The following is a 22925-nucleotide window of genomic DNA, read 5'->3' as shown; positions in this document are numbered from 1 at the left end:
CATTATTCAGCCACTGAAGTTTCCACTTAGCTTGCATTTATGCCAAGTACTTTTAATTGCAAAGGAAAAGGATGTTAAGCTCTCCCATTTGTTTCTTTCTAATTCATAAGGGACACAGCAGTGGTTGGTAAAAGTTATAGGTTAAGGGCTGTTCTCATCTCTCTTGGGGGACTTGCATCATCCTGCTGCTGACACAGACGTTACCTCCGTCACAAAGGTAGGAAAATTTGTCATGTGTAAAACACTCAAAAGGCTTATCACTGTAAACTTACTAGCAAACAAGCAAAGTCTGAATTGTATTTAAAACCTTGAAGACATCAGTGGTAACTGATGTTTAGAGTCACCTTGATCAGCACAGGTCTCGTTTACAACTGGATATGCTAGCAGTCACCAGATACACGTACAATAATTCAGAGAACGTCTTACCCAAAGAACACAGCAGAACAGAGTAGCAGCATTGACCAAAGCAAAATACGGCAGAGCTAGGAGTGAAGTAACTGGAGAAACAGATGCTTAATTTCTGCTTATTCTTGGCAATCTTGTTCCAATGATGTGTTAGACAAGGGGAAAAAAGCTGCTGAATGTTGCTCAGTAAATAATACATGAACCAGGTCTGCGTCTATGGACTGTTAGCATGGCACGTAATGCAGCCCTATTGAAATTTTTTTTCTTTTGATCAATCCATAAGAGGGCCTGAAGTAAAGGCCAGGTTGGATGGGGCCCTGAGCAACCCGCTCTAGTGGGTAGCATCCCTGCCCAGGGCATGGGAGTAACGGCTACATGGTCTTTAAGGTCCCTTCCAACACAAGCCGTTCTGATTCTTTCCTAAAGCCAGATTTTCATATGGCTATTGGTTGTATTAGGCACTGTCTGGTGAACTACATTGTCTAGGACAAAAGGGTTTTGTGAACTGAAGTGGTGTTTGGAGCTTGGTAGTGTTCTCAAGTGTCCCCGCCCCACCTCTTCCACCTTGGGGAGGAGGACTTATTAGCTAATTACTAAGCAAATGAACAGAAAGGTAAATTAAAGATTATATCCTAACACAGCTTAATAGCCCCAGGAACAATAGTTCAGTTAACTTTAATGGACTATAATTCTATCCAAAAATATAGTTTATTAACAAGCACATACAATAAATTGCACCACTAACTTTAAATAAAATAGCTAGCAAGCTCACCTTCACGCTAAGTGACATTTGGTTAATACAGAGCAAAAAAGCAATACACATATGTTTTCAGCAGACAAAATGAACTCAGATGCAATCCAAGTTCAAGTTGTGATCCAAAGATGGGTACATACAGCAAAAACAACAAAGACTTCACAAGAACCTTGCCATTTCTTTCTACCAGACCTTTGGTCTCTTACAAAATAGGTCTGTAATACAAAAAGTAAGAAAAACTCTGGATTCAGCTTACTCATCCTCTTCCATCACGAGTTAACTGTAACATTTTGCAACAACATGAGGAGTAGTAAGAGGGAGGTAAGAGGCAAAGAGAATCACATCTTGTAATTGCATAAGTTCAGCTGCAGATAGAAAGGTTGCCTAACAGTAGGCACAGAGATCAATGACATCGTCCCCATTTTTGCAAGAAATACAAAGATGGTAAAACACATTCTTCTCTCTCATCAGTTCGAACTTGATCCAACCTCAACTGACATCAAGGCAAAAATTCTTCTATTATCAGCGGTACTGATGAGGCCACAGAGGCCTTCAAAAAATAAGTCACCCTCTCTAGTGAAAGGTTTGTCACTCTCCAGTCTTCAGCTTGGCTGTGATGTCAGTAAAACCTGACACGCTGTTACCACACGGGCATTAAGTCTCATCCTCCCTTCATGCCAGAAAAAGGGATTCAGCAGAATTCGATATATAAGACTTGAAGCCAACTTGGCAATAAGCAGCTCCACTCTGTTCAATGCAAGATCTTACCCTCACCACAACGAAGTAAATAGACAGTTTGTAATGAACTTCAGTAAGAACCCAAGAGAAGCACCAGGACAAACCAGGAAAATATTCACTTCTTGATATTAGAGCTTGTTCTTTGCTTGGGACAGGACATCTGTATTTCTGATTCTCTATAGGGGGTAGTAGCAAGAAGGTTCCCAAGAATAATGCTCCAGACGTAACGGTGTCCAGTGTAGAACTGCTCAAGTAGTATTTTTAAACAAAGCCAGAGATTCCCGTTTCCTTTATGGCAGAACTAGAAATAATCTCTATAAGCATAACCCAGTAGGGTCTCGATTTTATTAACATGGTGTCTCTTATGACAACATAAATTATGCATATGCTTCTTAATTACATTAGGAGTTAACCTTTACTCAGAGAAATTTTACAGCAGCATCAATGAGTTACCAATTTATCTCCTGTTTCCTTCCCTCTCCTGCACTTCTCTTTATGTCTACAAAAATCAGAAACTTCTCCTGCTCTCACTTTAAGCAAAGAGTTAAAAATTTATTTTTAATCTATTTTGATGACAAAAAAAAAACAAACCCCACACCCTATTTAAATACTGCTAGAACCCAAATTTTTGCAGCTCGAGGAGAAATTAATCTCAACATGAACTGGTCTGACCAATGAAAATAATCAAAAACTACTTAGAAATAAATGCTTTAAAGAGAAGCCATGAAGTATTTGACCTCGTTTTGAAAAATTAGTGGTGCAGTTCAATCAGCAGCAAGCTCCCTCTCCTCTCTGCAACCTGCAGAGCTGCCTCTCACATTAACTAGTTATGAAGTACTCTTACAGTGGAACAAGTTTAGAAAAATTTGGACAAGTGAGAACGGAGTTACTTTAATCTAGGACAGTATCACCCAAAGATGCAGATGAATACAAACACTGTTTGTATTAAAAAAAGGAACATGAAATTCAGCTGCATTTTCAGTATCTATTGGCTTTCCTCTTCCTTGTTTTATAAAAATAGGGTATGACATTTCAGCTTCAACTGCATGTTTAAGTCATTTATTCATTGAACATGCCATTCTTGAAATATCATCTATTAAAATGTTAGTTAAGATTCATCCTGCTTATAGAACAGACTCAAATTTCTTCTGATGAACTACACTTACAGACAATAATAGGCTGATATAAACTCAAAAAATTATCACGGAGGGGGAAAAAAAAGCAAAAAGCAAGCTCCATTCTTACCACCTGACTCCTAATAAAACCAACACCAATGCCTTTTAGCCAATGAGAAGATTTATCTCCCAATTTCATTTACATAGTGAATTCAGACTAACTTTGCTTTGAAGTCTACAAGTTTCTATTAAAAAAGAACAAAAACTTCCAGTAAAGCATCTCCTTCAAAGGATACAGAGGAATAAAAATAATACTGAAAATTCCTGGTTGAAGTATTATATCAAGAAGTAGCATTTCTAACACTACCATAGTTCTCTTACCATCCATTAAACACACTGGGTTCTGGACTACACTTGCACATTTCTGATACAGGGAGATACTGTACATGGGTAATGTACATCTCAATTGTGCAGTTCCGAAGAAAGACAGCTGAAGATTCATTTTGCTGCATCAGTGGTAAACCCCACTGGGTGGGAAGGCCTGTTGGGGATACCAACATTGAAACAAATTAGTGAAATGACAGTAAGAAATCCAATAGTGAAGTGTCTGTTTGGACATGGCTCTTTCCCCTACTGCAAAGCAGATTTATTAAATGGGATTTATTTTGCAAAGTTTCACAACTCTTAAAGAGTAGATGATACTCGCATTCCTGAAGGATTAAGTTCAACATTTCTTAATGCTAATTCAACTCTCTAAAATCGACCCAATAAAACCAGCTAAGATTTTACAAGTAACATGCACAAACCTAAGAATTCTACCCTCAAAAGCTGCCTTTCTGGTAGCCTTTTAAGCTCTTACGATACTCCATTTATTGAAGAGATGCCAGGAAGCCTGCAGCGGGAACAAATGCTTCTTTGGCAATAGGAAAACATTCTAATGCCTCCTCCCTTCGAAGTATGCACACCTCACCACAACATATGCTAATATACTACCAAGTCTCTTTATCTTGCCTTTTTTATAACACACTGTTTCATTCATATTTATTTCAGCATAAAACTAACCACCGCAGTGCAGAATGCTGTGCTAAATCCACAAATAGTTTACGCCTTAAAAAATTAAAACAAAATGAGCACATTAAAAATTTATATGTTCCAAAACAAGTCAAAAGAGGATAATTCTATATTAACTGTTTCAATGTAAATTTTAAATTTCAATTCATGCAGACATTTGGGGCCTGTTTTCCATCCTTTGTCCTTTAAAATTAACATGATCTAAAAAAATAATTTCCCAAATATGATATTGATTAGAAATTTGTGCTAAATTTGACATTAGTACCCTAGAAAAAATGTTACAGCCCTTCTACGAGGGTATCTGTGTAGCATGCGTGCCCACACATGGGCAAACACATACTTCCCCCCCCTTCCTCCAGCCTTCTGAGGTTAACACTTTACAAAAGCTCTCACAAATCAGTAAAATGCTGATTCTAGAAAAATGAAGCCCAACTCCTTGTGGGTCTACAGGCTGCAAGTGTCAAAACAATAAATATGAATAAATATTTACACTATGTTTTCAAGACAACTTCAAGTCTTTCTCCTGAAGAACTCAGAAGCAAAAGGGAAAGGGTTTTTAAAAATAAAACGTGATTAAAAGATGAATAAAATGTACCCCCAAACAGGCTGGAGCAAGGTCACTTAGTGTAGATGTCAGTACCAGCCTTTGTTACTGAAACAGGATCTGCAGTCTCCAGACATATCCTAGTTACTACAGTGGAAACAGTGTGGCTTTTAATAACACCAGAAGAGAAGATCTGCTTTTAACACATAGCTTTGTATACAACTGGGATAACTCTGTTGAGGAAAATATTGAGATGAGAAGAAAAAGTTAAAATTCTGTGGAAAAAAATCAATGGAACCTTCAAAGGTTTTACAGCTTGGACCTATATGCACCAAAATCCAGTTGTAGGGTGAAGATGATGGAAGCAGTAAGTGAAAACTTATCTTTTTTTTTTTTTTATTAAATGTCAGTACAACACTGTTAGAGGAATGAAAACTGCTTCAAAATACACAATGGATCCACCTGAAGGCAGCCACATTTGAGAAACACTGGAAATCTGGAGTCAGAACTTGTGAATTCATTTGGTTTGTATGCTGTCTTAGAGGAGAGAGAAGTTAATACTTTTAAAAGCTTGGTATTTACACTTCCGAAAAGTTTCTGCACTTCATCCAAATTTGATAGGGCAGGATTTAAGTGCCTCTTAGTGTTCCCGACTGGGCACTTCTGCTGCTTTGGCACACGCGCAGTATTCCAGTACCAACGGGATACGACGTCTAATGCAGCTTTAAACTGGCAGCACTCCTGGGTAGTTTTAAGTGTTTATCAACTCAGTAGGTCAAATGTCTGCAGACACTGGGTGGAGCAGCAGTATGCCACAAAACTAACAGTTGTCCTCCTAGAAAAAAAAAAGGGGGGGGGGGGGTGGAGGGGAACAGTTGTCAGTAAAGATTAAAACTCCTGGCCCCATTCCCGAGCAGACAATATGCTGGTTTGTAAAACACAGGATTAGCCCATCTCACCCCGTTCGAAAAAGACTCTTTTGATATATATGAGTGCCTGATAGAAAGGCAGAGAAGCACAGGAGGGGTTCTCAAAAAAACCTTCCTGGTTTCTTATGTGCTCAGTTTAAAGAAACAGCATGTGGTTTTTCTCTCTGTGCAGGGTGTGGCTGGGTGTTATAGCCAGTAGGTTTAACAGCTAAGAGGAAAATAGCTGGGTAATTCTTTGATTCAGCTTGGCTCATGTGTTTTTAAATTACTGCTTGCAGGCATGAACTAACTGAAGTCCAGTGTCATTCGATTCAGCTGAGTGAACAAACCGGGCCCAGACCTTCACAAAGGACGACAAACAGGCAGCACGGTCACATTAATACCAGCCTCACCAGGACCCTCCTCCTACCTCCATCCTGACCAGGACCTAAATATCCACTTGTCAAATATTAAAAACTGATATTTACTAACCCAGTATTCACACTTCACCCAGTGCTAATGTCATCAGTGCTTTTTCAGATAAAGAAATCCAGTTCAACACTTAACTACCCCTTCCTGTGGGAGGATACAGGATGCAATGCAGAAACCCAGACAAGATACTGGCATGGATGTGGCATGTGCTAATCAGTGCTGCTCAGACATTCAAGATCCTTACCCTGTGTGTTTTCATGGTCACTGTAAGCTGTTCAGAACAGAAACCCTGCCCTTCACATCTTTCTAAACCAGCTCTCACACCTCTACACTTCCACATAATCTTACCATGTCAAGTACAAGCTACAGAGATAAGGATGACAGGCTACCCCACTTAGATCTCATTTTCTGTGGATTTGCATCAAATGCCAGCTACTCAAGACTGTACTCATTATTGCCTTTTGTAGAGCACAGTACATTCTTCTCTAAGGGAGGGAATGACAACTGACATAAGGTAATTAAAATATCATTTTTAACAAGTGAAAACCATGAAGAAATATTTATTTGCAGTTAATATATTTTTGAATGTTCTTCAAAAATAACCTTGTATGTTTTTGTTGAGTCATGATTTTAGTAACTCCTAGACACATTAGTAGACACTTATTTATCATTTCATAACTCTAATTGCCTAAAGTTGCTCATTGTCAAACTTAATTAGGAAGTAGACTTCTCTCCTCTCCCACTGTTGGATTATTTCAGATAATAAAAGGATTCAGTGAGCAGTATGCAGATTACCATCACTTTCTTACGAAGTTACACCATTCTAATGGAGCTGAATGGCTGAAATTCCTTCATGGTATGATCATAATAGCTTACATCACCCTGAATATAAAGATTGTCAACTCTCACGTGAAATATATTTGAGTGAACATGAAACCCACTGAATTTCAATATCCAACTGAATTGTAACAGAAAGACAAGTTGAAGTATGCAGTCTCTACGATCAGATGATCTGAGAAAGATGGCTTTTGCAAAGTAACATTTATGCAGCCTTCTAGCTGCTGCCCAGATTTAGCATAAATTTGTTCTTATTTCAGAAAGCTGAAATGCTTACAAATCAGATATCAACTATGCCACAAACCCACAGCAAAATCATCTGTGATATAGCTGTGGAAAACAGACATTATCAACCTTAGAGAGCAATTACATCTTTAACATGTTCTAATTGAACAGCAGTTCCTTATTTTTATGGAAGATAACTAGCAAATCAATGGATTTCAGCAGGGCAAGAACTAAGTGGCATTCCTAGGCATTATATATACCAGCAAATAATTTTCAGAAACATGCTTTGGTAGAGCATTTCTTTTTTTCCTCTCCAACTTTAAGCAGATGCTTTTTAAGTAATGGTTTGACCTAAATTCTCTAAAAAGAACCTCAACACCTTATTTGCTCATTTAATCCCTCAAAACTTTTCTTTAGAGCAAGTTTGGTTTCAAACAGTATTGTAATTTTGTCCAAGTTATACAAGCTATGAACACAAGCAAAGTCTGCTTGATATAGAGTTGCAAGATCCTGCTTCACAGAGAGTGAAACAACTGCATATTTCCTTCCAGTGATCCCGTATTTGCAGTGCTAAGTTGGTGTCTTGGGAGACAAGGAGGTGATGTTGCTGTTTGGCATCTTTGCACTCAGGATCAAGGAGGTGGTTAAGATAACAAGCTTATCTTGGTATCTCTAGCATCTGGCATTCACCGCTTTCTATATAGAATATGACAATTCCTCTCTCCCAAGTCCTTCCAAAAAGGATAGGGGGCACAGCTATGTCAGTGGGACAGAGGCAAAAGAAATTAAGCAAGACATAGAAGTGACAAAAATTCTACTGCCACTATGTACAGATATTTACACACAGCAAATTTGAGCTCAATATTGATAAATTCATGTCTAAACTTAAGAGTACTTTAAGCCAGATTAGCAAACATCTCTGAAAGTTCTGAGGTTTGTGATAATGCTTTTGCACTGCAGAATGTGGATTCACTGATATGGTTCACGGCAGCCCACAGGATCAGCTGCTCAGACTAATAGGGGATAGGGAAAGAATCACTGCAAAATGATCAGTTTTAGGGTATATTTTTTCCTTTAAGGTATTTTAAATTTTCATCTACATAAGGGCAATACTCTGTGATAATCACATTCCAATTTTGAGTCCCTCCTAGGACTGTACTTCCAGTAAGCCAGCAAGTCTGCATAGCCTTTCCTACTTGACTTGCGAATGCTGCAGACAACTGCTGCAACGATAAATAACTGAAATATTTTTAACATATGTTTCATAGCAAGCCATCTTTTTACAATGCAGAATGTTTCCACTGCATCTCACAAATTAATTCACGTGAAAAAGAAAAAGTATTTTACTGCAGAACATTTTCATTAAGATCTGGCTTTAGAGCTTTTTTCTGCTTTTAATCCTGGAACACTTATGTGGTGGTGGCATCCTCCTGAAGCCTAGGTTGAGAGAATCAGAGGAAGCATTGGTGTTAGGCAGTTTTTCTTTCCAAAAGCACAGAAGTACTGTGCATGTACTGCAACACCACAAATCAGTCAATCCCACCACGTCAAAGCCTTTCACTATCTAGCAGCAATCTGAAGCAAGAAAATGTGATAAGCCTTGTGAAGCAGTTTACCAGCGATATGCTGGTTGCCTTGTAAATAAGAGATTTGTCTACCTCTATGTGCATTCTTTGGACAGAGGTTTTACATCTAATAGGCTAGTGCACTAAAAAGCAGTCCTTAAGAATATGTTTGTTCCATAGGTGTTTTTCTTCCTAAATGAAACCCCAGTGTAATTTCCTGTATAATTACCCTTGATGCAATCCTGCCATTGGAGTTTCCCTCAAGGGAAAGAGCTTTGGGTAGACAATGGTAAACATAGGCTGGCTGCAGCGGTGGCAATGTCCCAAGGGACAGTGCAGTAATTCCAGAAGGCTTTTGGGTAGTGAGATTGGAGTCAGAAAGTTCAAATCTAGGGAATAGAAACAAAAAAGACTATCATACATTTGTTTTGTTACAAGTCCAACACAAGAAGTATGATCTAATTCAGAAAATCAGCTCTCTCACTAGCTTTCTTTAGACTTGGTCAAAAGAACAGCAAGGCAAAGCAAATGACAGCAATTAAGGCAATGCATATGGTGCTTCCCATGTACAAATTCAACAAGTTCAATGTGTATATTAAACATCTGTGGGCATAAGACTAACTTGGCCCAAATATCTAGGTGAAAATACCATAGCCTAGCATAATCCTCACAGGAAAAAATAAAGAGACCACTCAAAAAAATATATATATATATTCATAATCTCTCAAGTGTGCCCCCATATTTAAAAGATGCCTTTTTTAAAAAAAAAAAAACAAAAAAAAAAAACAGGATATAAGGGTCATTTTGTAGGAAAGAACAATCATGTTCTCAGGCTTAGCCCAAGTCATGCAGTGTTTTATAAATTAAAAACAACATGTTAATCTCCATCTAGAAAGTGAGAGACAGCCAAGAGAGGTGAATGAATTTAGGTGCTGAGTAATCAGGACAAGATGCAGTGCCTGATAAATCAGTTTTGCAATATCACACTAGCTTCAGCTTTCAAACACTGTAAGGTTTAACCCCATACACAATGTTCCACAACACCATCAATTGAGGTGACAGCATGACAAATAGTACATCTGCGTCAGAAAGAAAAGGTCATATTCCATAGCCAAGCAAAAACTGAGGAAAAGTAGCCCGGTCACTGCTGTCGCACTTACCTAGCAGCTGCCGAGTATTTAGCTGCACCCTTGAAACCGCAAATTTAAGTAACCAGTGATAGATCAAATCTGCTCCTTTAATTGCGTGCCACCTGCTTCCCCAAGACACCATTACCATTTTCCTGTCTGAACTATGCTTTGCTCCCACCTCAGTGAAATGTGGGTGTCTCCAGTGGTAATGCACATAACCTTCAATAAGGTTAACTCAGAAGTATGCATGTAAAAATACACACACACTAAAACACTACACTGTAGCAAACTGGAAGTAGGCAAGAGTTAAAAGTTCCACCATGTTTTTCAGGTTCTGCACCTTGGCTGCAACCAGACAACCTTCATAACCTTGTATAAGTTATCTACAAACCCCTTCTTAAATTGACTTTGCAATACTATTTTGCTATTCCAAACCAAACTTCATCAGTGTCTTGAAGAGCACTCACAAAGTCAGACTCCAGAAACTGAAAGTCACAACTGGGTGAGTAAAGTAGTTACTAGTGATTTACAAGACATAGAACCTTTCTTTCTTTGTACCTTATATTCTCAAATTCCTTTTCAAAGACTAGAACTTTGAAAATCAAAATGAAAGAGCACCCATCATTGTGTAGTTTTCAGGTTACTGATATGCTGATACTAAACAGCTCAAAACCTCTCACCTTCCTTCTAAAAGCACAGACGTAAAAAATACTGTACTGGGTCTGGCAACCCCAGACTGGTCGATTAAATTGTTCTGAAGATCAGTTAATACTTTCCACACAAAACAGAGCCACTTCCTATGATCACAGGCTTTTATGTTTATCATGCCCCTTAACATGAAGCTTTTTCCTTTCCGTATACAAGCAGCAAATATGCTTTTCCTGGCAAAGCAGTAGCTCAGCGCTTAAGACTTCCTCCTGTGGCCACAAGGTAAGTGACCCCTTCCCATAACCCTTTAATATTTCCACTCTAACTCTCCACGCTTCTGCCTTCTACTGTCACCTGTGAAGCTGACATATTGCCAAGATGCCACTAACAGAGGAGATGCCTAATACATCCAAATCTGACAAAACCTGAATCCGCAGATATTACCAGATCTTGCTAACTCATGTGACTGCATGATGTGGAACCAGATAAGCCAAGGGCCAGTTTACAGCAGAGTCTGAACTGGGGCAGAACTAAAACAGCTCAGCTGTCACACTGTACTGAAATGGCCAACGGCTGCTAGCATTTCTCTTGCCTTATGCTTAACGAGCCTGCCAGTTGAGGAGTGTGCTGCCTGGCAAGAAGTTGCATTGTTGGCTGATGCATCTAATCTTGCCTCAGGAACTGTATTTCTCATCTCCTATTTCCATTAGAGTTTCTCCTGCAAAAAGCGTCCTTCTTTATACAGTTCTCAAGAAAGCATTTGTAAAGCACTGCTTTACTTTAGAAATAGTCTTGGGATTTCTCTTTTTGATATTCAATATTTTTGTTGTAATACAGCATTTCAAAAATAATTTGATTAAATAAATCATTTAAAACATTAATCTCTGTCCATCTCTTTAAAGAGCTATTTGAAATGTTCCTATCATTGCCAGAAAAGCACTTCCACTTTCTCTGCGATCATAGAATCACTGGATGGTTTGGGTTGGAAGGGACTTCAACAATCACGTAGTTCCAAGCCCCGGGCTGTTAGCAAGAGTATCTTCACTAGACCAGATTGCTCAAAGCTCATCCAACCTGGCCTTGAACATTTCTAGCGATGGGGCATATGAAGAAAGAAGAAACCCATACCTTTCAAATATACATAGTAGGTGTTATAGAGGGTCCTCATGGCCAGTTCTTGCAAAGGCAACACATGATCTGTTTCTGTCCCTATAGATTTCACCTCTGCTGGCAGGAACACGGTTAACTGTCCCGATGAAAAGGAGAGCAGTTTCACCTCCGAAACTTGAATTGGAGAACCACAGCTAGAAGGACACAAGACATTAAAAATTCATTAAGAAAAAATAACGGGAGGAAACCCACATGACCAACCCATAGCACACTGGACACTGTTCTTCAGTGCAGCACCCTTCAAGGGCGTATTGTGGAGTGCAATACATTGGACATATCATCTATAGGTCACCCCCTTCAGTGCCATGCTAGTCACTAGACATTTGGAGGTCTTATCAATTAACATTCAAAAGCTAGAGAAATGAGAACACAATCCCAAGGAGGTGAGCCAAGCGCACTACCAAAAGCAGCCACATAACCTCATTTAGCATCTGAATGACATTTATTAGTAAGCATTTTACATAAGGGAGCAGTTTCATACATAACAGTTGGTTTCCTATATCTTGGATCAATCAGTGGTGAATGATGAGTCTCTCAACTGTAATATGAAGCAAGCTACAGCCACAACCAAGTCTGATTCAAGTGCCACTGGGTGGTTCTGTACTATCCACAGAATTCCCTTGGAGATGACAAAAAAAAACCAAACACAACAGCCTAAGCTAGAGTGTGAAGGTCCCCTATGAAGTATTAACTTTATCCTTCCCAAACTATAGTAAGACAAAAGAAGGTTATTTGGATTCAAGTAAAGCAACTTAGCCTGTATTAAAAATAGTAATTCTTCACATGATCCCTGTTACAAGTTATCATACCAAAGAGACATGCATAGGAAAACTCTGCTAAGGCTGTGGAAGTCAGAGGAATTGAAATTATGACAGCTTAAATTCGGAGCCAAGAGGCACTTGTTAGGGCCAGTCCTAACAAATGGAACAAACACGAGTTTGTGAGACTTCCCAGATATTGGACCTAAAACTGAGGTAACCACGTTCAACCTTATCAGATGCAAAAGCAATCTGATGGAACTTCTCTGATAACAATCACTTCTCCTTTGATTAAACACCTTTGAGAAACGAGCAAAGAGCAGCATCAAACAGCAAGTAAATAAGCCTCTTGTTAAATGTTTAGTACTTCCCCACAAACCATGAACAGGTAAGATATAATCTAGAAATCAAAGATTCAATATCCCAATAATTCATTCCCCAGCAATCCATACCCAATCAACTAGCTACTACAACTGATAAACCTCCAATATTGTATTTTCAAGCTTCTCAACCCCTCACCAACCTAGATAAAAGACAAACCCTTAAGCCCACTACAGTTTCTACAGCTCAGAACTGGGCTACTTGATTTACTCTGCACAAAGGGAGTCCACTGTGCCTTCCCATTACACTAAAAACTAAGCAAACAAGCAGAACAGACCATCAAGAGGAATAATTTAAGAGACACATCATTAAATCAGAATGTATTAGGGAAAGAATCAAAACTTTGAAGTAATACTGGGTGCAAGAACAAAAAATTAAAAAAAAACAAAACAAAACAAAACACAAAGTCCATAACAAAACAAAACACAAAGTCCATTGAGGTTTAAAAGGTGAGAGAGAAGAGTGGAGAGAAGGTCTATCCAGCTGGGATAAACGGAGCTGCCGAAGACCCTCATTGAATAAATCACAGCAGGGAAGAAAGCTATGGCCACTTATTGGCTGCTTTCAACAAGAATGACAGACACCTAAGAGCAAACTATGAAATCCAATCTGAAAAAAAAAATAAGATCAAAATTTATTTTGAGTACTGAGATCATCACCTCTTACATAAAAGACTTTTTCAGTCAGTCTGACTGCAGGATTCCCAGACAGAGATTCATTACTTACACAATGCAATTTATATTCTATTTTCAGAACTCTCACTTTATTTTAGTAACAGCAACATGTCAGATTTAATTGTCCAGTGGATGAACAGACAGTTGTAAAGCCAAGAGCTTCAAATATTTTGCCTGACCTGTAAGAACTTGGATTGGCTACTAATGCTTTCTTGGAAGGAACACAGAAGTGCTCCAAATGACCATCACTACATGATTTTAACAGCATCACACAGCACATCACCAAATAACTTTTTTTCTTACACATGGGTACTTTCCTTATGTTCAAAATTTTCCTCATAAATGATTTGTGATATTTCAGGAAGGTTTTACAACAAGGACAAGTATTTAATTGGCTGGAATACTATTTTATGTAATGAAAATCCAAATATTTTATTTTTTTGAGTTCTTTATTATCAAAAAAAGATTTTTGGATTATCACATTTTTTCATTCCACAGAAGCACTAAAGGATGTTCAGTGTAGCAACTGCAACGTCTTTGGTTTCTTCTACACTAGATTTGTAATACCTTTCAGAGATGCCAGCAGCTAGCCTCACCAGCAGTATACAAGCAACAAGAGCAAGTAGAAGTGTTAATATCTTCTTAACCATCAGCCTCTTCCCGCACTCCCCCCCCCCCTTTTTTCTTTTAAAAAAAGACATTTTGTAGAAATTCAATAATGACAACAGATCAGTACAAAAACAAAAACAATTTGAGTAAGCATAACGTAAGGAATTAGAACATCATACAAATTAGCCATATGGTTGTTTGAAATCACCTGAACTAGGTGGACAGGTAGTTGGACCATATTTGTTGGAGCATTTTCTGCATTATCAATAATGGTTTGGACACAAACAATAAAGTTCTATGATCTGTTAGGTCAATTTTATTTATTTTTACAATTGACTGTTAGTCCTGAAAAAACAAAAGGCTAGAAATTATCTCTCCTGAAAAACAAAGTCAGTAAAAGTTTGAGACTGCAGACATTTCATACAACTGCAAGTATTTATATATCACACAACCAGCTGACATGTGAATATTAAAAAAGAAATCTTAAAATGCCAAGACTCAGCACCTCGCATATTGCAATAGAGCGCAAGCTGTAAAGAGGGAATTTATATTTAATGCAAGATCTGCTGAGAGCGAGCATACCAGAAATTTATAATTAGATGGTAATGAGGACAATCCTCCTCTGATCAGTTTTATACCAGTAAGGCTCCATTCATTTCAGTGGTGCTGATCCTAATTTATGCCAGTGTCAGTGTAGAAAGAATTAAGCTACTGTCCTAGACAGAACACTTTTTCCTCACATCGTAACCACAAACATGAGACAGCCTAGGATATTTTTAAAAACGGACACTTAAAAATATACCTGTCAATCCCTAATTCCTCAAAAAAGTTACTTATTTTAGTTAGTAGGTAACCAAGACTTAAAAGAAGCTGATACCAGGATGTAAAAACGAGCAAAGCTGCATGTGACATTCCAAGATACGGCCCAAAGCTCACAGAGATGTGAGAACTTATGAACTAGACAGATAGGTGCTGCAACACACAAAGAAACAGTTCGTGCCTTCTTCAGCTATGGAGATTCTGTGAAGCCTACTTTTCTGGCCATCTTTCAATGCAGCTAGTATTCAGCTTCAGGACTTACATTATCACTGAAAATCCCTTCAGAGTAACTGTACCGACCCTTATGGCTCAACATGAAAATATGAAGTCAGCAATTAACTGAACATTTGCTGCAGAAGTAAAAACAGAACCAGCAGCTGCAGCAATCCCCTCAAAGTAACGTTAGTTCTGAATCAATCACAAAAATCTTTTCTATCACACAGACACGTATATCTGAGGAGTTCTAAACTGAACACACAGGCAAAACATTTGAATTAATTCACACCTACCCGCTGCAACCAATGACTTTATTATACAGATAGGATGGAAGGCCTTTGAGATGAATGTTGTTATCCACGTAAACATACTGTAGCTCTCGAGAACGACCTAAATCTGGGTTTAGAAAACAAGAAAATAAGTAAGGGAGAGAAGGAACGACAATGGCAACTCTAAGCAAGGCAATTCTCCATCATTATAAATAATCAGATTCAATGTTAAACAAATTAGTACATCCCAGTTGTAACATTTCAGCAACTTATTTTAGTAAATTGCAATGCTATTTCTAACCAATTTTTCAATTCATCCATAATAAATTAAAACACTTTTTCAGTAGCCATGAAAATCCCACTACAAAAACTTAGATTTTGACATTGAAGAACTCTAAGATCAGTTTGAAAAAGCAAAAAGACAACTCATTTCAAACCTACTGTGAGAAAATCATGCAAGGCCTTGCATCACTGAAATCACAGCTTTGCTATCCATAAAGTAGTAAAGAAATAACCAAAAATGCCTTCTGTCCCACTGTTTCTTTTCTCCAGGAAGAGATACGCATTTAATTACATTAGCCATAACTACACAAAACCAGTGATCATTCCAAAACAAGTCTGTGTGTTATGTCAAGTTACAGAACATAAGAAAATACATAGCCATTAAACTGCAGAATATTACACAGCAAAAGCTGTGGCTACAACCAATACATCCAAACATGTGCTGCTTATTATTTCTGTTAAAATATTCATTGCTGGCAATCAAAAGAAGCAAGCACAGCATATTTCTAGTCCATGAAGGTATGCTTTAGATATGCTAATATATTAAATATGTTAATATAACTCCCGCTATGACCATGTAGATATAGAGTGATTTTATTTTGTTTAGAAAATTAAAGTGGGGGGAAAATAGCGCAAAAGTAAAGGGGGAAAATTAAGTTTCTAGGAATTCTCAAGGAAAAATTTTGCTTATCTGCAAGATGTGGTCAGTCTGCTATCAAAGGAAGTGAAAAACATGTTAAGGGGCATTTTAAGACAAACCAAACTAACTAAAAAGAATAATCTAAAAGGATTTGAACTATCAAGGAAGCTGACACGTAGGATCATCTGGGCAGCCCATTTCATCAGTCGTTCCTATGCCATTCAAGATACTAGGTTAGGAAGAGACATATGCCTTTAATAAAACCAAGCACTGATATCTGAAAGCCTCTCCGTGTTGGAGGAGATAGCTGCAACCCAGACAAATTGCATTAAGAAAAGATGTGTATGCCTCTCAACTTCTTAAAGTTTCATGAGTATGCTATAGAAAACAGGCAAGACAAACAAGCATTTGGTGAATCAGCAACACTGAAAGCCTCTAGTAATAGCAGCTAGTTCTGACTTCCCATCTCTATCAATTGGCAATTACCTTGATTGGCACAAAGATGAGGATAACCAAGAAAATGAACACAGCTTCTGCCCCTTTTGTACCCATATCCAAGAAAAGAATTAAAATGTTTTCCATGACACCTAGGTACAGCATGATTCTGTTTGGAATCGTGATCTCTTACCGTTCCCTGCAATAGTCACAGGTAATACAACCCGTTCTTTGTCACTGAGCAGTTTCACTTGTACACAGAGCTCTGGACACCACTTAACACAGATAAAGCAAACGGCATTTGAAGTGATCTCCCCAAACATTTGGCCACCCTAAAATATACTCAATGTGTTCAGCTGTCACCCACTTGAATGGCAGCTGGAAGCAGCAAAGACCTTAAAACATGCTGGGGGCTTCAAAGGGATCACAGCATCACATCTTCCATAAGGAACAAGAACTGATACCAACAGAAAACTAAGAGGTTCCTCTTTTGAATGAAAAACATTAACATCAAGGGCTTGAGTATGTTTTTTTCTTTTAATATAGAAAATTAAATTTCTTTTAATTTTCTTTACTCTGCAACAATCTACGGAGGTATTGCCACAGGCTTCAAGGACCATGACCCAGGCTTCATTCAGACCAGAGTCACCAGACATCACAGGATGTTTTCATCCATCATACTCTTCTTTGACCCTGTCCCCAAAGATATTCCAGTTTGAAGAGCTATCTGCTGCATCCATCAACTGTCCTGCCCCAAGAAGCAAGCACAAATATCTCTGCTGACTGATCGGCACTGCTGTGAGATGCTGCTGTGCATCGCTGAGAGCTAACACCTCAAAAAAGATGAGGTATTTTGGCTCAGTATTGCAGGGCTGAAAATAGTTTAGTGAAGTTCTGGAATATTTTTAGATGAAACAAAAACATCACTATCCTACATGAACAAAAATATTGCAATACTGAGGCACTAACACCGTAAAATGTTATAACAGTGGAAAAGAATTAGCCAATAAAATTAAAAGTAAATAGCATGTGCACGGCACACCTAAAGCTGAAAGAAGATTGCCTCATGCTGCAGAAAGCAATCAGACTAAGAAGAGCAGAAAACTATGGGTTGCTGGGGTAGCTTGAACGTGATAGTGTTTAACTCATTAATTTGGAGAATAGAAGAAAATTTTAAGAGGGCTCATCTTCTTCATTTCTACACAGATGTATGCAAATGGGCTGGAAATCAGGCAAGTCAAAAAAAGCCCTAAAGCTGTTCTTTTCATACGCATTTGGGGGTGGGGTGGGGTAGGCTGCATCTCATCTCTTCCCTCTGTCTTTATCTTATGCTATGTTTAGATTCTAAGTTCTGAGTTGACTGCATTTCCTAGGTAATTAAAGCAAATTTTTGGATGTTAGACAAAATATCTCAGTAGGAAAAATGCAATTCCCAAAGCCAAATAGCCTGTAACTATAAATGTTCCTTTGATATAGTTTCTTTGCATTAAATAACCAAGCATCTTCCAGTCCCCTAAAGATTTTTTTCAAGTTTCAAACGTTATGCATAAAGCTTAAATTTAAATAAATCACTTAAAAAAGCTCTTTGTATACCATCCCCATTAATTTTTGTCTTCTATCAGTCAACAAATATTGTTGAAAATTCCCTAAAAACACACTTCTTAAGAACTTTGTAAAATAAGGAAGCTCTCCATCTCTGAAAAGGCTAAAGCTACAAAGAAGGTTTTTATGTGGCTTTTGCAAGCACTGTACTGTCTAAAACATTTCCACTTTCCTCCTTCCAGGCTTCCAGATCAAAGACCTTTCTCCCAGAAATGACCAAATGCCATGAGTCCTGAACAAACCCCAATTCTATTTTTTTTTTCCTTCTTTTTCCTTTTTTTTTTTTCTTTTTCTTCTCTTAACCTCAGGGCCCTGGCATATGCATTCCACATGGCTGAAGATGGAACAAAAGCTCTTGTGTGTCTGCTCTGATGCTCTTTTAACCATACTGTGAGGGCAAGGACACAAAAGCAGCATATACTGAGGTAGAATAAGACCTTTGTTTACTGTGCACTGATAATTACTAGACCCATTTTCTAAACAAGAAGTACGCATGAACCCTCAATAAAGTGATATAACACTGAGTATTTGCTGTCATAATATCCCCTGTGCTGCCAGTATACTTCAGAATTTATGGCCTGTTTGAATTATATTTGTACTTTATTACATAAATTATTTTTATTTTTGCAGTGTCATCAAAGTCAAGTTTCTGCTTGCAAAGGAATTTGCTTTCAGGCACCGAAACATTTGCTCATGGTGAAAGTTTCAAGCGAGCTTTCTATCAAAGGGTAATTTTGATTCTGAGTAGATTGATATAAAACGATCAGTAGTTCCATCTGCCATTCAAGAGCAGAATTCTTAAGAGCATTTATTAGGACAGCATGAAAGGCACATCCTCCACCCTGACAATAACAGCAAAAATGAAAAAGAAAAAAAATCCACGGGGCTGGCCAGGAGTTTCCAGTTAAACTTACACACCTAATTTGGGTATTTTTAGAAGTTTATTAGCAAGGCCTAAAGGTTCAGATCCACACACTTATTCTTTCAGCTGCTGGCTATTTCAGTTTATGTTCAAATAAACTCTTATTTTCCAATACAGGCACATCCCAAAATTAAGTGTATTCTGCACAACAAATGACTAATTCATTATTGTTTACCCATCTGCTTGTACCAGTTATGAAAGTCAGAGTGGCTTGAGGTATTTTTATTGCAATTTGCAAAACTGATAGATGTTAAACTTGTTTTCTTTAGATGCATGTGCCCTCCAACTCAGGCAGGGTAAATATTACCATTTAAAAGAACATGCAGGTCAAGATGCTGCCTGGTACCTCTCCAGCAGTGCAGTGAAATTGCAGCGCTATTGCCAGAACAAATCTAACACCTATCAGCCTGGGAACAGGAAAACACAGGTTTCCATTACACTTAACAGGAGCCATCCAGGCAGCAACAAGGGACATACTTAGATGGGGAAGAATGGGTACCTTGCCACTTCGGATGTCAACCACCATATGAAAAAGTAAACCATGCTTAAAAAAGCATTAAGAAATACATTCCAAACATGACTATAGCTGCTGATGTGAACACATCTAATAAAAAAATAAAAATAACATTCTGTTTGGAGATGAATAGGAGAGCAGGCATCTTACACAACTCCCTAAATTAAAAAAATTGACAATTATCATTGTCACTATTAAAGAGAAGTTAGACGTAAAAATACACAGGAAAAAAAACATTAGCTAACACATGCAACTATCAGAAATAATGCTACAATTATGCCTTAACTCAGTAGTACTCCAAACAAAATATTTTCCTATACAGCAGAAGACAGATTTCATCTTTTTGCTTTTCAATGCACTCTTCTACTTTATTTCATTACATCTTGACCACTCTGAAGCTTTCTGATGCTTCAGAAAAAAAGGATTAAACGTTTACATTTATACTGTGCTGCTTTCCCTCTGAACTCTAGGATTTACGATTCGGTTTCATATTCACAGATAGCAAATTATCTCCAAATGTTCACCAGTGAGTCACTATTAAGAACTACTGAACAAGGTCAATTGACTGTCTTTGATGTTTCCCATTATTTTAAAAGTTCCTTTTGAATGTTTTGAATTTGAGTCTAAAAATAAAGAAAAAAAGAAGGTGTGTCATTATATTACAGATTTATTTCCTCCTTTTGAACTTAAAACACTTGAGCAGATCTGTGGCTCATCCAGGTCATAGCTCACTCACAGATAAGCTACTAGTGCAGAAGCACAGGAAACTTTTACCCTTTAGTATTTCATATTTTCTCCTACTGAGCAGCATCTTATTTTTAAAAATTGAAAATATTCAGCTTCTCTTGCTCATGAAATGTAGTTAAGAACATTTGCCAAAATAGGGCTAGCTACTCTTCGATCGTACTGTGAAATCTGGCCGATGCATCCTGGAACTTGTTTTCTCATTTCTATAATGACATATGTTGGGACATAACTGAAACACTATGTCTGGAGACATTATTTGCACTTACTTGTCAGTGCAAATAAACTGAGGTGCTAAAATTATTGGGACTACCATCAACTGCTTTAATCACTAAATCACTAATAATTAAAAAATAAAGTTTAACCTATGCAGTTAATTAATTTAGAAATGAAATCATCCCATTTTTTGCCACCTCAATTTTAAGCTTCTTTTCCATGTAATTATTGTAGCTTCATCTGCACCTAATTAGCCTAACTCTGAGCGCATTCTAGAGAAAGTATTAGTGGCTATTCAAATGGCATGACAAATCTGCATACATTTCTGTATTTCAGCAGAGATTAGCTCCTCAGCAGGGCTAAGGAGTAACAAACACGTTGAAGATGAGTTGCTTTTCAAAGACAGACTATACAGTCCACTCGCACTAAAATCACAACTACTTCCCACAACGGAATGCCACTCGCTCACTGCAACTCCTGTTATCCACATCCAAGCTGCTACAGGGTTGAAAAGGAGGTAGATAAATTTTTTCTTGTCCTCCTGCTGGAGAAGTTTTCACAGATGCCTGCACGCAAATTAAGCCTTAGCTAGATTATGCAGTACTGAAATTCCTAATGATGAAAAATAATTTATACGGATTTACGAGGACTCCACAGCAAGTTCCAAACCCCAGCTGAAGAATCTTAGTTAAACCATCAGATCCAGCAGACTGAAACAGGTCATTACCCAAAGTGGTGGAACTCAGATTACATAGTACTATATTTAAACACGACATCATTTAAACTTTTTTCCCCCTCAGTTAGCTAAAAATAAAGCAAATTTGATAGCTGACCTATGGCTTTAAAACAGACATGAAACCTCAACCTTTATTTTTTTATTTTTATTTTTTTTTCATGTATTGACATTATTTTCCAACAACATGATCACTGTAACAACTCCATAAACAGAGTTGGTAGAGGCTAGCACGGATGAAAATTTGTTGCTATGTTTTTTTGGGGGGAAGGCAAGCTTGTTTCCCGTTTTTTTTTCTGACCAACACCCCAGCTCAGCGAAGGCAGTGACTCACCGAGGGGCAGAAATGCAAGGCGGTTTCCAGCCATGGAAAGCTCGTTGAGGCTTGGTAGCTGGCACAGGTGGCGCGGAACATACCACAGGTGGTTGCGGTCTGCAGTCAAGTACTGCAGCGAAAGGCACATATGCAGCCTTTCCGGTAAGGTTATCAAACGATTGGTTGAGATGTCCAGTGTTTGCAGCTCTCTCAGGTCTCCAACCTCTACAACCAAAAAGGAAGCATTGACATACGTTATATTAACTACTTTCATAAATAGGACCAGACAAAAAAATCACTTAAATCAGAAACAAAAGTCAGCAGTTAGCTGTCCTGTTTCTCTCAAGATACAATTCTATCAGTCTATTCTGAACTGATACTCATAATCTCCATCACCATCTTATTTCAAATCTTTTTGACAGGCAACAGTTATCGGTTAGGCAGTATATTTATACACACAGTGCATTGCTGAACTGTGTTAATTACTACAAACAACATCAAGCAGTTCCCTGGGTCTAAGTCAAAATAAGCAGGAAAAAAGTAAAATGAATCACACTACGTAGCTTGCTGTTACCAAGAGTATTTTGCATGACCCCAAATTCATGTCATCTCAAATACAATGTATGCATCTTTAACATTTGAGGATGCAACGCTTATATACACCTTACTTAAGTCTCTCTCGCAGTGACACTTAGCAGGAAGTGATAAGCATGCATCTGTAAGTGACAGCACTTTACCAAGCATGCTTAGGAACAACAGCTGTCTTCATAATACAGTTCAGAAAATCTAGTTGAATTTAGAGAACAGATTTCTTCATAAACTGTAAATTATGTCAGATTATGTTAGAGTCTATTACAGTAAGCTATAAACTATAGTTGTGATTACTACAGCTTCTAGAGAGATTTTCTCTTAACCTTTTAAGAATCTAGTCAACATTCACAATTTTAAGAGCAGAAGCATTGTACAACTTCTCCTGCAGGTAACAAACAACGTTCTTCCAAGTCAGCAAGATGCAGTCAAACAAGCAGCCATCCCTGCTGTGGGTGATTTCCTTGCATCTGGCCTTTGGAACCAGGATGTGCTTCTTTATGGAGCAACTGACAAAGATATTAAGAAGCTCTACACATCAGCTCATCGTTTGCATATTCTCTTGCAATTACTGTATGAATTAGGTAACTCTATAAATTATTTTCCCCAAATATGAGGAAATGCTAAGCAGTTTGGCTTAGTTTGTCAATAATTCCCAGCAAGGG

General features: G+C 38.0%; 1 protein-coding gene across 6 annotated transcripts in view; it reads right to left on the bottom strand.

Moving 5' to 3' along the window:
• Nucleotides 1-1094: 1094 nt before the first annotated feature.
• Nucleotides 1095-22925, bottom strand: part of LRRC28 (leucine rich repeat containing 28) — a 53266-nt gene continuing 31435 nt past the window's right edge. For all 6 annotated transcript variants that reach the window (XM_027465896.3, XM_027465895.3, XM_072043302.1 and 3 more), the window contains 5 exons: nucleotides 21691-21897; nucleotides 15293-15395; nucleotides 11501-11676; nucleotides 8824-8983; nucleotides 1095-5462 (listed from right to left, as the gene is read on the bottom strand). In XM_027465896.3, coding sequence (XP_027321697.1) covers nucleotides 5390-5462; nucleotides 8824-8983; nucleotides 11501-11676; nucleotides 15293-15395; nucleotides 21691-21897 — 719 coding nt within the window. In that variant the 3' untranslated portion in view covers nucleotides 1095-5389. The remainder of the gene's footprint in view (nucleotides 5463-8823; nucleotides 8984-11500; nucleotides 11677-15292; nucleotides 15396-21690; nucleotides 21898-22925) is intronic.

Source organism: Anas platyrhynchos, chromosome 11, assembly GCF_047663525.1.
Source record: "Anas platyrhynchos isolate ZD024472 breed Pekin duck chromosome 11, IASCAAS_PekinDuck_T2T, whole genome shotgun sequence".
Lineage (NCBI taxonomy): Eukaryota > Metazoa > Chordata > Aves > Anseriformes > Anatidae > Anas > Anas platyrhynchos.
The sequence above is the reverse complement of the archived record's forward strand: the minus strand, read 5'-3'. Positions and strand labels throughout refer to the sequence as shown.